Here is a 17,427-nt window from a genome sequence, read left to right as displayed (position 1 = left end):
GTTATGGGTTTAGCTGCATCATTTGATGAAAAAGGGCTTATCTTTCCTTTAGATAAAAACCCTTTATATCTCTCATTTACCCTATTCACTTCACCTGCATTCACACCAATGTTTACATCCAGACCTTCATTTGTAGTAAAAGCTACAATTTGATCCGTGGCATTTTGTTTTCGAGTTCCCTTTTTGAACTCACTCTTATGAACTCCAATAAGTCCCCAGGGCTTCCCTCGCAACTTCCAGCATTCTGAACAAATGTGTCCCACTCTATTACAATGAAAACACTTAGGCCTTCGAGTTTCACCTCCACCCTCAGTACCTTCCTTCCTGATCCAGGGAGGAGATCTCAAGGTATTCCCAGCTATCCATTCTTTACCCTGGCTACTTGCCTTTCTTTCACTCCCACTTTCTATCCTTTTCAAATTCATGGGGGTGATGGAAAAAAGATTTAGTTTTATGGATCAGCTCATAATCGTCAGCCATTAGTGCTGTCTGCCTAGCAGTTGCAACACTTTGGTCTTCAACATGGGTTCTTTTACAGAAGGTAGGCAGTTGTAAATTCATCCTAGAGAATGGTCCCTCTGAGAACTTCATAGGTAGTTTCAACTCCTAATGCTCATATCCACCTGTCAAAACCACTTTGCTTAATCCTTTCAAATTCAATGTAAGTTTGCCCAGGCTGTTTCCTTAAATTTCAAAACTTTTGTCTGTATACCTCAGGCACCAACTCATATGCTCTCAAGATGGCCTTTTTCACCACATCATAATCCCTAGAAACCACCTCTGATAGTGAAGCATAAATTTCCTGTGCTTTACCTGTCAATTTGCTCTGTATGGGCAATGTCTAGTTTTCCTTTGGCCAGTTAATCTGTTTAGCTACCTTCTCAAATGAAATAAGAATGCTTCAGCATCCCTTTCCTCAAATTTTGGAAGAGTTTGCACAAATTTAAACATCTCCCCACTGGGTTCTGATCTGGAAAGAAGTCCTGCTTCATTTACTGGTGTCTCTTTTTTAACTGTCAACATTTTAAGCTAGAATTCTGTCTCTTTCCTCCTTTCCTAACTTTGCCATTTCTAACTCCCTTTGAGATGTCCTTTCTCTTTCCTTTTCTTTTTCCTTCTCTGCACTTTTATTTTCTGCTGCATTTTTTAAAATTTGCAACTGAATTTGAGCCCACTCCAATGAACCACTCCTGGGAGAACTCAGTCTCTCGGATATTACTATCAATTTCAAATGCCGTGTCATCTCTTTGATTATCTCTGCCTTCCCAGCTTTGACAGGCGATCCTACTCGTAATTTATTTGCCAAATCAATTAACCTGGCTTTTGGGATACCTTGTAAAATCGTCAGGGATATCTATTCCATTTGCAGGAAAGCTTTAGCAGTTTCCAGTGCCATCTAATTTTTGACAGTACAAACTTGGTGTTTCCTTTCAGCTTTTATTACTTACTAAATCTACTCCCAAATCATCATCATCTTTTGTTCCAAAATATCCCAGATGAGGCCCCAAACTTTGTCACAACTCACTGGGGATAGCGCACTGTGATATCGAGCCCCACTCTTCCCCGACCCACGACAAGCCGAGGTGGTCTTCCAGCACTTTCAGTATTTAGTTCACTGGTTGAGCACTTGCCTTTCAATGTCTTTAACAGTGATTTTCCTCTTTGCCTTTCGATGGGGGGTTTTCAGAGAGAGAGAGCAAGTTATAGAGATATGAGGAGGGAAAAACCCACCAACCAATACTGTAGGATTACTGGAATCTTACACACAAAGGAGAGAGAGGTTTTAGGTCTTTTTCCTTTCAGACTAGGAGCTATTCTGGAGCACTACTCTCACACAAACCCTGGTCACCTGGTCAGACACCAATTAAAACATTGTAGCCAGGCAGCTCCCTTGGTCCAGTACTCCATTCCAGCACCATCCTGTCTTTCATGACACACTGTGTTACAGGACTGCAACATTGTATATATATATCTCATTCTGTTCTGGCAGACATGTCCTTCAAACTGCAGGCATTGTAACTTTAAGCCACAGTCCAACAGAAAATAAAATAATATGTCCTTTACACAATGCAGTCCATGCCTTTTTATATGGGACCTTGCAACCTACTAGAGAGGACATTCTTTTAATTGAATTTGAACCCAGGTAGCAGAGGCCGAAGCCCAGGACTGGATTTTCATGGAGTTGGGCCAACTCTAGAGGCCTTTAAAAATGGTGGGCGGGGCCAGGATGCAGAAGTCCCATGCCCCATGTCTGGCAGATTCCATTCTTGTGGGCAGGAGTGAGGGGGCAGGGCATGAATCACTCAGGCAGGAAACCTGAACTCAGCAGGACCATTTGAAATTAGTGCTGAGTTGAATTAGATGCATTTTCACTGTTCCAAGGACCTTAACCAAACCCATAGTGAGTGAGTCATGAATTGATGGAGGAGATGTAAACCCTCTTGAAGGCGGTAAGGTCTGTTTATGTGTCACGATCTGAAGGTATTTAAATCCCAGCCCTATAAGCATGAAAAACAAACTTGCACCTGTCAGTTAGAGAAAAGAAACAAACGCCTGCTGTTGGAGTGCATTGTTTGACAGGTTATCTGATGTAGCTTAGAAAAAAACATTATCGTCTGTTACTGCAGTTTCAATAGACTTTATTGTTGACATCTCCCAAGGGCTGTTAGTATAGCTGAGCCCGTTATGAACGCTTGACTGAGTTTCAAGCTCCAAAACTATATTTTGATTGACATTTTAAGAGGTATTAAAATATTATCCATCCCTGATGTACTTAATGAATAGTTTATTGTTTTTATAACAGATCGACTACTTGTGGAGATTTAAAATCTTTGAATGGGTTTTATGAATGAGAGTTTTGTTTTCAGTATTTAGTGAGAGCTCTCTTAGATTGTTAAAAGTTTATATATTTTTTCATTTCTATATGGCTTCTGAGGTATTCCCATAGTGGATACTGAGTGAGTGGCTATAGAGGTGACTTGGGTGGTTTGAGGTGGCATGCAAGTGGTATGCAAGTATGAGGTGGCGTGGGGGTGAGGGCTAGAGGGCCTAACAGTGTTTTATAAAATTGGGCTGAAGTCTCAGTGAACTGAGGCAGATCTTCCAAACAGCCTGTCTTGACCCTCGCCCGCCTCTGTGGGCACCTCTGAACTGCCTCCGGAGATGGCAAGCTCAATGCGATCACGCCCCTGCCCCCACCCCCCAGAGTGAAAATCATGCCTGTGGGAGTTGTTTCCGGGCAACTGTGGGACAAGGGCAGCAACTGACCTCTGCAATGAAGAGCTCAAATGGAGTTAGAAACCGCATGACCACTATTACTGCTATAATTTACTATCCCTCATTTGCTTCAACTTTTGCCCTATCAAATTTAACTTAAAATAATTTCATTGCTTGAGGGTGAAGTGATGAATGTATGATGGGGTTGGCGCCATATTATCGCAATACACAGTCAGAGTTGTTGAGGTGACCAGAGAAACCTCACAGGTTTCCTGCTCTACTAACTGGTAATTCCACCAAAATGTGAGGAACTGTATTATGTTCTTTTACATATCTGTATGTGTAAGAACTGCATAATTATGTATTGTACTTTGAACTGAGAAAGCATGTCAATTCATGTACAACTGAACCCTTAAAAACTTATTAAAAGCTCTATGCAGGTGACAACTTGTTGATTGCTGCAGGTGACAACTTGCTGAGTGCTGGCCACAAGGGGAAATTCCTGAGGTGGTCTCTGTGTTAACTTCACATTACAGGTGTAAGTAACTTTAGACATGTAATAACTCTTGTTATCCAGTCATTCTGCCTGTACAATGTCCACAAATATAAAGGATCTGCTTTCTTTTGGTGTTGTTTGTTGGGGAGATGTATTGGCCAGAACATTAGAAAATCTCCCTGCCCTTGCTCTTATAATGTCCTGAAATCTTGACCATCCATTGCACAGGTATTTCCATTTAATATCTCATGATGCAGGTGACAGCTCTAAGAACACAATCCCATTCTCAGTACTGCACGGGAGGGCCAGCCAGTACACATAAGAAATATTTCCTCATCAGCAACATTCATAGCACCTACATGTGACAAAAATCATCCTGCTGCCTTGTCATGAGGAATGCAAGAGAGCCAGGCAGAGATCATTATATAGGACGAGGAGAGGGAGAGAAAGCATCAGTGATTCAGATCACTTCTTCGATATTTTTGAATGATAACAGATTGAAGAGAGGGTCTTAGGCCTGGAACTTAACCTGGAAGTGAGCTCCATGTGGGGGAGTACATCAAGGGGAGGTGGGGTTTGGGAAACCCAGAAGAATGGGATGTACAAATGCTGTGCAGTTTTTCATTGTGGGTTCTTGTAAATTTTTTTCAGGGAACTTGGTTGACAGGTTGGTGGTCTTTTGGGTGAGAAGCTCACAAGGCCACAGTCTATGAGAGCCAATTAGTGAGAGATCATTGGGGGTGGAGGGGAATTCCCAATCGAAGGAGGGACCCCAATCCCAGGAGTGGACCTCCAATCATGAGGCCATGGACCAATCGAGTGGTGTTCCAAATTGTAGAAAAGGGATCCAGATTAGATGTTTCCAATAGTGGTCAGGGATGGAAGATGTCAGGGTGGGGAGCAGGTGGTGGTCAGGAGCAATGCACCCTCATTTTTTTTGTAGTACACAGCCAATTTGTTTAAGTGAACAAGTCCTTTCATTTTTTTGCATGGCCATGCATGTGTGGTAACTTAAAAGGGTCAACTTGTGCTTGGCCTGCAGGGGATCATTCTGTTGTGCGACTGTCCAGCTTAGAAGGAACACTGGTTGGGGAGCGGCTGTCCAATTATGGTTGATGGGGATTGGCCTAATAATGGGGGCGGGACAGATGGAGTGTTACTGGGTAGCTTGTTAATGCTGAAGAAACACCACTGCTTTTCCTCACCCACAAACAGTGCTGTAAAGGCACTTATCACATAGATTCAGCTGTTCTTGCCTCCTTTAGACTTTTGCAATTCCCAGTGCCTGGAAAACTTGACCAAAATAAATTAAAAATAGAATGACTGTAAAATGAAAGCAGGTAGCCTCATTATAATATTAAATTGACCAACTTGTTTCCCGCGAGTGAATTTGCCACCCGCTCCTCATCCCACTCTCATTAACAGGAACAGCAACTTGCATCGATATCCCACATTTATCACAGTGAAATGTGCCAAAGGGCTTCCCGAGTGTATTATAATAGAAAATTAGACTCTGAGCCACACAAGAAGGTATTAGGGTAGGTGATCAAAATTGGCCAAAGAGGTAAGTTTTTAAGGGGAGTCTGAAAGGAGAAAAGAGAATATTTACTGAGGGAATTCCAGAGATTAGGGCCTGGCTGCTGAAGGCACAGCTGCCAATGCTGGAGAAATTAAAATTGGGAATGTTGAAGGCCGTGGAGGGATTGAAAACAATGGTGAGAATTTAAAACTTGAAATCTTGCTTAACTGGGAACTAATGTAAGTCAGCAAGCATAGGGGTGATAGGTGAACTGGATTGGTATGAGTTAGGACACTGGCAGCAAAGTTGAGCTCAGGTTTACTGAGGGCAAAATGTGAGAGACCACCCAGGAGTGCATTGAATAAGAGTTTTTGCAGCAGGTGAGCTGAGACAAGGGTGGAATGTTACGTGAGTTGAAAAAGCAGTCTTAGAGATGGCACGGACATATGGTTGGAAGCTCATATTGGGGTCAAGTATGACACCAAGATTGCAAGCAGCCTGATTCAACCTCACAGACAGTTGCCGGGGAGTGAGACAAAATCGATGGCTAGGGGATGGAGTTCAATATTTGGTTGGAGGAAATTTCTGCTCATCCAGCATTGGATGTTGGATAAACAGTAATAATTTAGAAACAGCGGAGAGCTCAAGGGAGTTGGTGGATGCTGTCGGCATACATGTAGAAATTGTCATACTGTCTTCAGGTGATGTTGCCAAGTGGCAGGATGTGGATGCGAAATAGGAGGGAGCCAAGGATAGATCTATTGCTCCTTAGGCAGCACCTTCCAAACCCATGACTGTTACCATCTAGAAGGACAAGGGCATGGGCACACCATGAGAACACCACCACCTGGAAGTTCCCCTCCAAGCCACTCACCATCCTGATTTGGAAATATATTGCCGTTCCTTCACTGTCACTGGATCAAAATCCTGGAGCTCCCTCCCTAACGGCACTGTGGGTGTACCTACACCAAAGGGCCTGCAGCGGTTCAAGAAGGCAGCTCATTACTACCTTCTCTAGAGTAATTAGGGATGGTCAATAAATGCTGGCTTAGCCAGTGACCCCCACATCCTGTAAGTGAATTTAAAAAAACCAGGGACACCAAAGGAAATGGTGCAGGAGTGGAAAAAGAAAAAGGAAGCCATTGCAAATGGTTGTCTGGCTGCCTTTAGAGATATAAGAATGGAATCAGCTGAGTGCAGTTCCACTGAGCTGGATGTTGGTGGAGGGATATTGGAGGAGCATGGTGTAGTCAACTGTGTCGAAAGCTATAGACAAATCGAGAAAGGCGAGGAAGGATATATTATTGTCACAGTCATGTCGGATCCCATTTGTGGCTTTGATAAGAGCTTTTTTAGTACTGTGGTTCTAAAGCATTTGGCAAAATTTCATGTAAAGAAATAACACGGTTTTTAATCTCAGGTATTACATGAAAATTCCAACACATCTCAGGTCACTTCAGAAGATGGATAATGCTAAGCATTTTTACACATTTATAATGACCAAACAACTGAACAGGTTTATTCATGAACAGAATTATTGTCATAAACAAGTAGTAATGTTGAAATCATTCCATTAATAGAACACTGTGGTCAGGTGATTAAATTCATTACAGCTGCTCCTACATCACCGTCATAAGTTCGCCTGAAGCACAATGGAAATCCAACTTAAAAGCAGTTTCCACCGCACTTCTGGTGAAGTGTCAGTAACAGAACTGGAGCAGCTCTGAGGAAATTACTGGCCTGAACCTCTATGAAATACTGGTGAGGCCCTCAAATGAAATATTGTGGCAACAATACTGAAGACTAGTGCTTGCTGCACCCCTAGCCAAGTTGTTTCAGTACAACTGCAACACTGATATCTACCCAGCAATGTGGAAAATTGCCCAGATATGTCCTGTGCACAAAAAGCAGGACAAATCCAACCTAACCAATTACTGCCCCATCATTCTAATCTCGATCATCAGCAAAGTGATAGAAGGTGTCATCAACAGTGCTATCCAGAGGCACCTGCTTAGCAATAACCTGCTTACTGATGCTCAGTTTGGGTTCTGCCTGGGTTACTCAGCTCCTGACCTCATTACAGCCTTGGTTCAAACATAGGCAAAAGAGCTGAACTCCAGAGGTGAGGTGAGAGTGACTACCCTTGACTCAAGGCAGCATTTGGCCGAGTCTGACATCAAGGACCCCTCGCAAAACTGGAGTCAATGGGAATCAGAAGGAAAACTCTCCGCTGGTTGGAGTCATACCTAGCACAAAGAAGGATGGTTGTGGTCCCAGGGCATTGCTGCAGGAGTTTCTCAGGGAAGTATCCTGGGCCCAACCGTCTTCAGATGCTTCATCAATGATCTTCCTTCCATCATAAGGTCAGAAGTGGGGATGTTCGCTGATGATTGCACAATGTTCAGCACCATTCATGACTCCTCAGCTACTGAAGTAGTCCACGTCCATATACAACAAAACCTGGACAGTATCCAGGCTTGGGCTGCTAAGTGACAATTAACATTTGCATCACACAAGTGCCAGGCAATGACCATCTCTAACAAGAGACAATCTAACCACCTCCCCTTGACATCTAATGACATTACCATTGTTGAATCCCCCATTATCAACATCCTGGGGGTTACTATTGACCAGAAACTGAGCTGGACTAATCTTGTAAATACAGTGTCTGCAAGAGCAAGTCAGAGGTTAGGAATTCTGCGGTGAGCAACTCACCTCCTGACTCCCCGAAGCCTGTCCATCATCTACAAGGTACAAGTCAGGAGTGTGATGGAATACTCCGCACTTGCCTAGATGAGTGCATGTCCCAAAACACTCAAGAAGCTCGACACCATCCAGGACAAAGCTGCCCCCTTGATTTGTACCCAATTTGTACCCCTACTTAACATTCACATCCTCTGCAGTCCATTTACAAGATGCACTGCAGCAACTCAATAAGGCTCCTTTGACAGTACCTTCCAAAATTGTGGCCTCTATCACCTAGAATGGCAAGGACAGCAAATGCATGGGAACACTACCATTTGCAAATTTCCCTTCAAGTCACTTGAGGTAAGATGTCATGGTCTTGGAAAGGGTGCAAAGGAGGTTTGCTGGAATCAGAGATAAAAAAGCTTCAGTTACATGGACAGGCTAGAGAAACTGGGGGCTCCCTCTATAGAGCAGGAAAGATTAAGGCAGATGTGATAGAGATGTTCAGATTCATGAACGGTTTTAATTGAGTCGATAAATGTTTCCAGTGACTGGGTGGTAACCAACAACACAGATTTATTGGCAAAAGAAATACGAAGAATTACATAGGAAATATGGCTCAACCAGCCCATGCCAGTGTTTATGCTCTACTCAAGCCTCCTCCCACCTCTTCTGATCTAAACCTGCTATCATAGCCATCTATTCCATTTTTCCTCACACCTTTCTCTAGTTTCCCTTTTAAATGTATCTAAACTAGTTGCTTCAACCAATTCCTGCGGTAGCGAGTGCCTCATTCTTACCACTCACTGCATGAAGAGCTTAGCTCTAATTTTAAGATTGCTCCCCTTTGTTCTGGATTCCCTCACCAGGGGAACAGCATATCTGTATCGACATCATCAAATCCATTCATCATTCTAACCACCTCAAATGAGATCACTCCTTAACCTTCTAAACTCAAGAGAATGCAAACGAAGATTATACAACCTGTATAGAAGTGACATAAGGAAACATTTACGCTATGATCAGGAACGCATTGTCTAAAAGGGTGGTGAAGGCAGATTCAGTAATAACTTTCAAGACAGAATTGAATAAATACATGAAGTGGAAAAATTTTCAGGGCTATGGGGAAAGAGAAAGCGAGGGGAAATTCGACTAATTGGATACATTTTTCAAAGCAAAGAGCCAGCATAGGCATGATAGATTGAATAGCCTTCTTTTGTGCTCTATAATTCTATGATTCTATAAGAGTTAAACATGCATAAGATGAGATTTTTAAAAAAATGAATGTTTGTTCCCCATCTTCAGTAAGGCACGCTAGAAGACTTTTGAAATTAGGAAATGTAAGGCTGGATATAACAGAGGCCAGGCATGGTCCCTGGCATAAAAATCAGGGGCGAGCCCACCTCAGTCTGGCAGACACGCCCCACTACCATTTAACTGCTGTTGGAACTTTTATTGATTTGAGGTCGGACTTACTTACCTGGGGAGGAAATAACACTTCCTTGGGCAGCCGACTGATCAAAAGGCTCTCTAGGCAGCTCTCTAGGCCCAGTAGCGCCATTGGGAGCAGTGACCACTGCTGGGACAGCATCCAGTATCCTATGATTGTCAATGGAGACAGATATGATGGTAAGTGGGGTGGGGAGGGTGCGGGGTGGCTTGTTGGAAGGCTTCGGTGAGGGGGTGGAGTGCTGGTGTGGACAGGGCACAGAGTGAAGGGAGAGAAAATGTATAGGTGGGAAGACCTTGGGGGAAACTTGAGATTTCCAATGGGCAGAGGGAGGCAGCTCCAAGCAGTGAAAGCTGCTGGGCTGCACTCTAGGCATGGCTCCTCTCCACATGTTAAATCCCATGGCAGTGGGAGTTGGCCCTTAAATGACCATCAATTGGCCATTAGGGGCCTCAATTGGCCCAAAGGCATGGGGCCCCCTGATGCCTACCCCTTCGCTGGTAAAAGTGTGGTGGGGGTAGCAGGGGGATGGTGGGAATGGAGTCCATGTCATGGTGCCCAATTTTAAAGCCTGTCTGCCTGTCCCAGGGTAGCTGGAAAATCCAGTCCCTAGTAAAGAAAAATATAAAAAAGATAGACAAAACATTTTGGTGAAAACAGCTTTCAGTACTATTGTCAAACTAAGAGCTGTCCCCATCTTCAGTGTGACATTCTAGAAACCTGTTGGAAGTAAGAAGCATAATATAGAAAAATATTTTAAAAATCAGAGACAAAATATTTTTGTCACAGCTTTCAGCGTTGCTCCCAAGCTAAAAAAAAGGGGTGTTTCTCAGAAAAATGGTATGGTTTAAGGCTTCATTCCATTAATATCACAAGGACCACTAAAAAAAACTCAGTTCAATTTCATCAAATTGGCTCCAAGTTGATTATAGTCAAAGATAACAGCTTCCAGTAAAGGTGTATTTAAAGTAAAACGGCTTGCCGCTCGTCATATCTTCTTTCATGTATGAGAATGAGATCTTATCACTTTCCTATGGTTTAGTCTAGTATCACAATGTTGAACACAATTACAAGACTGTTGATCTAGAAGTTATTTTGACATGACCTAATTTGCTGTTTTCCACTATAGTCTGGGGGACAGTGGTTAAAAACAAAATTTAAAAATAGCTTATTTGTATTTATCTTTTTTATTAGATTAAAATCCTGTGTACATTTAATAACTTCTGAAATGCAGTTCTATATGCAAATAGCAGTACCAGTAATATTTCACTAAATTTGTTTTAGCAGCTGCCTTGACACTAACTCAATGCCAGACACATTGCTTACCTACTCCCTACTCCCCTCCATGGCAACAGTCACTAGTTAGCACCTCACCATGTCCCACTGGTTAGTCCTTTTTCAAAACTGTGGCCAGGATATTCCACTCCCATTCACGGCAGGTGGGCGGGAGCAGAAAATATTGCGAGAAAGCTTTTTTCCTCACCTTACTAGGCATGTGAACATCTGAGGATGACGATGTTCAAGCACATGTGTGCCAGATATTAAAGTGGCTCGTCTTTAAGGCACACATTGTGTCCTGATGGCTAGTCCTGGCCCTTGTGAACTCAAAATGCTCAGACACCATGAAGCCCTCAAGGTGATGAGCTGTTGCAAATAAAGAGCAGACTTCAGATTCAGTACTTCCTCACTCCTATCCCATTGCTCCCCTCAACATTGTCATGCACTGCCAGAGCAAGCTCAAAGGCTCTGTTGACTGCCAAAAATCTCCATTTGTAATTAGCATCACACATCTTGGCGGGGGGCTTGTAAGTTCACAGTTTGATTGGCAGTACCAAGTGGTTAGAACCACAGAATCATAGAAAAGTTACAGCACAGAAGGAGGCCATTCGGCTCATCTTCTCCATGCCAGCCCGAGGACACCCAGGTGCCCTTTCTAATCCCACCTTCCTGCACCCGGCCCATAGCCCAGCAGCTTACAATGCTTAAGGTGCAGATCCAAGTACTTTTTAAAAGAGTTTAGAGTTTCTGCCTCTACCACCAACTCAGGCAGCGAATTCCAGACACCCACTGCCCTCTGCATAAAAAAGTTCTTCCTCATGTCCCCCCTACACCTTCTGCCACTTATCTTGAATCTATGTCCCCTGGTTCTAAAATTCTCCACCAAGGGAAACAATTTTATCCTGTCCACTCTATCTATTCCCCTCATTAATTTGTACACCTCAATCAAGTCACCTCTCAGCTTTCTTTGTTCTCAGGAAAATAACCCCAACCTATCCAATCTCTCCTCGTAGCTACACTTTTCTAACCCTGGCAACATTCTTATAAACCTCCTCTGCACTCTCTCCAGAGCTATTTCATCCTTCCTGTAATGTGGTGACCAGAACTGCACACAATACTCCAGTTGTGGCCTCACCATTGATTTTACAATTCCAACATTGTATCCTTACTTTTATATTCTATACCACTGCCAATGAAGTAGAGCATTCCACCTGCCTTGTTTACAACCTTGTCTACTTGAACTGCTGCCTTCAGGGACCTGTGTACTTGTACGCCAAGATCTCTCCCTTCATCTACCCCTCTTAGTATATTCCCATTTATTGTGTAATCCCTGTAACTGTTTGACCTCCCTAAATGTATGACCGCACACTTCTCTATGTTAAAATCCATCTGCCACTTTACCGCCCACTCTGCCAACCCATCTATAATGTTTTGGAGATTATGGCTTTCCTCTACACTATTCACTGCTCGGCCAACCTTTGTGTCATCTGCAAATTTCCCAATTGTGCCCCCCATGTTCACGTCCAAATCATTAATATATAACACAAACAGCAAGGGTCCCAACACCGAGCCCTGTGGAACTCTACTTGAGACAACTTTCCATTTGCAAGGTCATCCATCGACTGTTACCCTTTGTTTCCTGTTACAAAGCCAACCTTTTATCCAGTTTGCCACATTACCCTGAATCCCATGGGCTATTACTTTCCTGACCAATCTGCTATGTGGGACCTTGTCAAATGCCTTGCTAAAATCCACGTACACAACATCCATTTTGTCTTCTTGTCACTTCCTCAAAGAATTCAATCAAATTTGTGAGGCAAGACCTTCCTTTAACAAATCCATGCTAATCATCTCTGACTAGTCCATGCCTTTCCACATGACAGTTAATCCTATCTCTCAGGATTGATTCTACTAATTTGCTTGTTTGTAATACCCCTTGCATTGAAGTATAAACAGTTTAACCCCATCAATTTCCCTTGCTGGACACTTGGTAAACTTTGCTTCTCCTGTAACTCCATGTCTATCACACCATCCCTAGCTAATGTTCTACCTCCCTTTTTCTGACCTGAATCTGACCTATCTGATCCTACTCCTGGGATCCCATCCCAAATACTCCCCAACAGAACTAGCAAAATGGCCCGCAAGGACACTGGTCTTTTGCTGTAGGCTATTCTTGTGTATCTAAGTCTTTAAATGTTGACCTGTTCTTTGAAACTAATGTGTGCAGTGCCACTATACAGGGCAATTCTGTCTCATGTATTTGTAATTGTTGTCATCTGTTTCAGTAGAGATATTGAACGCTTCTTTTAGGGCAGAGTTCTGGTTTTCTGAAATTTCAAGGATGTATTATAATAGTTTTTTCTTTCTCTTTCTTTCTTTAGTTATGATATGTGTCTTGTCCTTGCCACCCCTTCTCAAATGTCTCCAAGTCTTGTTCCAGTCCTACAGCTCAGTGCTTGGTTTGTTTTGTTAGATTGGTGGTAGCTGGATAATTGAGTAGAGACTGTGATGACTGAGAAGGAAGTGCAGCATGATAATAGCAAATGACAGTCTAAGCTGGTACCATTTGATCTGTGGAAGAGCAGACTGCAGAAGATGAGTGAATCCTTGATTGTCCCTATGCAATATGATCCATAATCTAGTGAAAGTGGACATAAAATGGAGATTTGTTCTGCCAAGCTTTCATAAAAAAGAGAAACAGAAAGTGCCAAACATTTTCACTGAATATCTGTTCTCCACTCTCGATTACAAAATGCTGGTATTTCATGTGGTTGGGCTACTTGCAAAAGGGTGTTGATAATCTGTTGCCTGTCACATATCCTGTCTATTATCGTCCACTCACATATAAAGCTGAAGTAGTGTCATGAAAATTTAATCATTTTATAAGGCTATTGGGATTTATTGTAAAGTTGGAAAATAGTGGAGTCTGGATAGTGTGTGTGTGTGTCTGTGTGTGTGTTTGGGACTTAATTGAATAAAAAAAACAGCTGGTCTGAAGGCTTTGATGTGCCAGAAGAAAAGTTAGGTTTGAGATGTTAAATAATTAAACATGGCTGCAGTTTTAGAATGTGAGGTGTAAAAGGAAAATTTGCATTTTGAGATAAACCAGAGTAGTCATGAATTTCAAAGAGAGACACTTAGCCAGAATAAGCCAAACAAACAGTATGTTTATTTTTCCCAAAGCTTACTGATAAAATTGGTACTATGAAAGAGTTTTAGTATTAGAAAGGTAAAGTCCAAAGACAAATTGAAACAATAGGATTTACATTAAAAAGGGAGAAACATGTATAAAGGAGATAAGGTTATGTGTAGGGAAGGAAGGAATTCTAAGATCTAACAAGTATGAAAAGCCTCCAGCCTCTATGTACCAAGTTGCTGCCTGTAGGAACCGAAGCTAAGAGAATTAACTGATTATCCCTGTCCAGGGTATTGTGTGCTTTGCCTAGGTCTGTTAAAATCTATTTTGTTTTTACTATTACCTTAACGGAGGTGTAACTGGGAGTCAGTTTAATTAAGGAAGCTAGGAGTTATCATAGTAGTAATTTGTCGACCTACGTATGTGCTTAAAATTATTTCTATCACTAATAAATGTTTAATTTAGTTTTATAAAGACCTCTAAGTTGGTGGACTCATTACTACTGAATTCAAGGCACATATCCTGAAATCGAAATACAAATCGAAAAACAGTTGTGGTAGTTGTTTCAAGTTTCCCTCTGGGATTTGAGCAGCATTTACCATCTGCTGTGCCATAACAGTAGTTGTTTGCATTCCACAGTTTAGATGTCTAATACAGTTATTATGGAATGCACTACCTAAATTTCAAAAGGGATTTGGATATATAATTGAAAAGGAAAAATCTCTAGGACCATGGAGAAATAGTACAACGTTGGACTGATTGCATAACTCTTTCAAAAAGCCAGAACAGGCATGATGGGCCAAATGCTCTCTTTCTACACTGTATGATTCTAAAAATCAATTTCCAGAGCATATTTGTCCATATGTGTACCATTAGGACAAAGGCACTATAGATATGGGTTTCCTAGATTACACCCCCACCCGCCCCCAACACCACTGTGCTCCAGTTAAGTTAAATCCAAATATGTGAGGTGCAGTAGTTGTCTGTGTCAACAGATGAAGCAGAAGTGAGAAATTTGTGAGCTTCAAGGAGTCTGCATGTTTTGCTTACTATTTTTGTTGTGTAGGAATATTTTTTCAATCCACCTGAAGATTTCTTTGCCCTCATAATTCTGTTCAATTGTAATAAAATGCAGGCTATTGATAAGGTGAAGAACTTTAGAGAGAAGTGGACTATTTCTGAGTTATCTGCTTGTCCCCCAGTTTTTGACTGAACAACACAGGCTGAACATTGCATCTAAGAGACTGCAAAGTTTCCTGCTGTTTCAGCTACTTACATTGATTTTACATCAGTTTTACACCAATACCTAGATCAATAGGTATGCAAAGGAAATTTCTCTGTCTCTCTCTCTCTCTCCATTAGTGGTGCTACACTTTTAAAAAGACCAATATAAATCACATTGAGGAAATTCCAGATCTCAATGTTTAGGTTCATAATTTGGATGAGGTACTGAAGAGGATTCAGCACCTACAAAATTGGTTCCTGAAAAGTTATCACCTTTTGGTGAAAATTGGGAGGATTTACAGGATAGAAACTTACTTAAGTGGAATTTACAGTGCATTTCACTTTTTAATTTTTTTTCATTTTTAACCAGCTGCATTAATCTACATTATCTGTTCTCTGTGCAGGATGGTTCTGCTCCATACAGTTCAAGATATGTAGGATCTATGGTGGCAGATGTTCATCGTACATTGAAATATGGAGGAATCTTCATGTATCCTGCCAACAAAAAAAGTCCAAAAGGAAAGGTATGTATTCACCTGTTCTAATTGCACATTCTCATGTCTGTGCTTTATTTGACTTGTAAAAACTTAGTAGTTATTGCATCATAAGTAAGAAGAAATCTGCCTCTCCATGTTTGTTTGTGTGGTGAAGGGCTTCCAATTGATAAATGCAGTGTGTTACTGAGGCCTAGGAATTAGGAAGATAGTTTCAATTACTGGTCTGTGCTGAGTTATTTGACCTTAAGCAGGGCATCATCATTGTCAAGTAAGTTATCAGAAGCAGGAATCCTGGCTGAAATTTCCCTTCCACGACCAGGATACTGTGGCCAATCCCTATTCCTACTGCTGCCTCAGCCAACTCGGCACAGACCATGAACCAGTCTGTGTGGTTCCTTACCACACCAGATAGTGCATTCACCCACGGAGCAGCTAATGCTTTTGTTATACTGTTGTTATACTGCTCAACACAGTAATTTATTCCAAACCGCCAATTGCATCACTGACCTTGTTGACAGATCCATATTATAAACCAGTGCCGCTGCTACCATTGCCCCAGAAATGGAGAACTATTTCTGGAAGCAGTGATGGAGGAAATATTGTGATTGCAACAGTCGGTTGTCAGTTGTTGCTGATGTTATTACAGAGCCAGTTCAGCCCGCCACTGATAGTAGCTCTGACAATGCTGCTGTAATATAAGTGAGCTGTGCACTCTACATAAGGAAGCCAAAAACAGCTAGAGAAGGTGGCTTTTCTGAGGTTTCGGTGGAGGAAGCAATGCAAGAAAAATCACATCAAGCTGGCAGTTTGTGCTACTGAAGCTACAAGCTTGAATTAATAATATTGTGCTACTGTGAAAAACAAGGCTGTTGTTGATTTTGGGTACTGTGGTATAAATGTAGATAGTTCTTTTGTTGGGTATGGTATCAAGGAATATTGAACTGAGGTGAGCAAATGAAATTGATGTATAGATCTGACTTACTCTAATCGAATGGCAGAGCAGGCTTAATAGACTGAATGGCCTGTCCTGTTCCTATGTTCCCAGGTAGCATGACTATGTTACTACTTATCAGGAGTAACCTGTGCCTCATATTATCTACTGGTCAACCTGAATGATGTGCCACCAGCTTGCTGCCAGTTATCACAAGTATTGATGTCTTTATTCTGGAAACTATTTTAATAATTATTTAAAATATTTTTTTTTAACCACAGCTTCGTCTTCTGTATGAATGCAACCCAATGGCCTTCATAATGGAACAGGCTGGTGGAAAAGCCACTACAGGAACCCAGCCAGTACTTGATGTGAAGCCAGAATACATTCATCAGCGTGTTCCACTCATTATGGGATCACCTGATGATGTTGATGAGTTCCTTTCCCTTGTAAAGAAACATCAAGCTAGTGCGTGACCTCTCAAACCCCTATAATGTGCAAACCTAATGACTGTACAAGAAACAATATTAACAGATAGGTGTATGGGATTTAAATGAAGAGACTGTGCTCAGCACAAGGTTGTAAACTGTATGAAAACTCCATTTGAAGTAGATGGCAAAGCATATTAAATTTTCATTGTTGTTTGGTTCGATTCTGCATTTTGTTTCCTTAATTCTCAGTTTTCTAGTGACTCATGAAAGTAGAAAATTAGAGAATCATCAGGTATTTGCTTCTAAGATTATTTCACTATCTCCTCATACACATGTTTCAGTAAAATGAGTTAAGAATTACATTAATATCGTTTTTACTAGTGACAAGCGTTTAAAAAATTGGGGCTTGAAATTGGTCTCCAGCAGTCAGGCAAAAGGAACAAAAACAATTTCATTTGGATGGAGAATATCAGGCAGGATGGAAAGCCAGCTGCCAGTTCACCATCATCTCCTTAGTGCTTCTGTCAAACGCCAGTTTCACCCTTATTCAAGCTGGAATTA

At 41.8% G+C, this 17,427-nt stretch overlaps 1 protein-coding gene across 1 annotated transcript in view; it reads left to right on the top strand.

Moving 5' to 3' along the window:
- LOC121277111 (fructose-1,6-bisphosphatase isozyme 2-like) overlaps positions 1-17,087 on the top strand; it is a 57,839-nt gene extending 40,752 nt beyond the window's left edge. The window contains exons 6-7 of the mRNA XM_041186133.1: positions 15,412-15,531; positions 16,717-17,087. Coding sequence (XP_041042067.1) covers positions 15,412-15,531; positions 16,717-16,911 — 315 coding nt within the window. The 3' untranslated portion in view covers positions 16,912-17,087. The remainder of the gene's footprint in view (positions 1-15,411; positions 15,532-16,716) is intronic.
- Positions 17,088-17,427: the final 340 nt, after the last annotated feature.

Source organism: Carcharodon carcharias, chromosome 4 (genome assembly GCF_017639515.1).
Source record: "Carcharodon carcharias isolate sCarCar2 chromosome 4, sCarCar2.pri, whole genome shotgun sequence".
In the NCBI taxonomy this organism is placed as follows: Eukaryota; Metazoa; Chordata; class Chondrichthyes; order Lamniformes; family Lamnidae; genus Carcharodon; species Carcharodon carcharias.
Note: the sequence above shows the minus strand (reverse complement) of the source record. Positions and strands in the feature narration are given on the sequence as shown.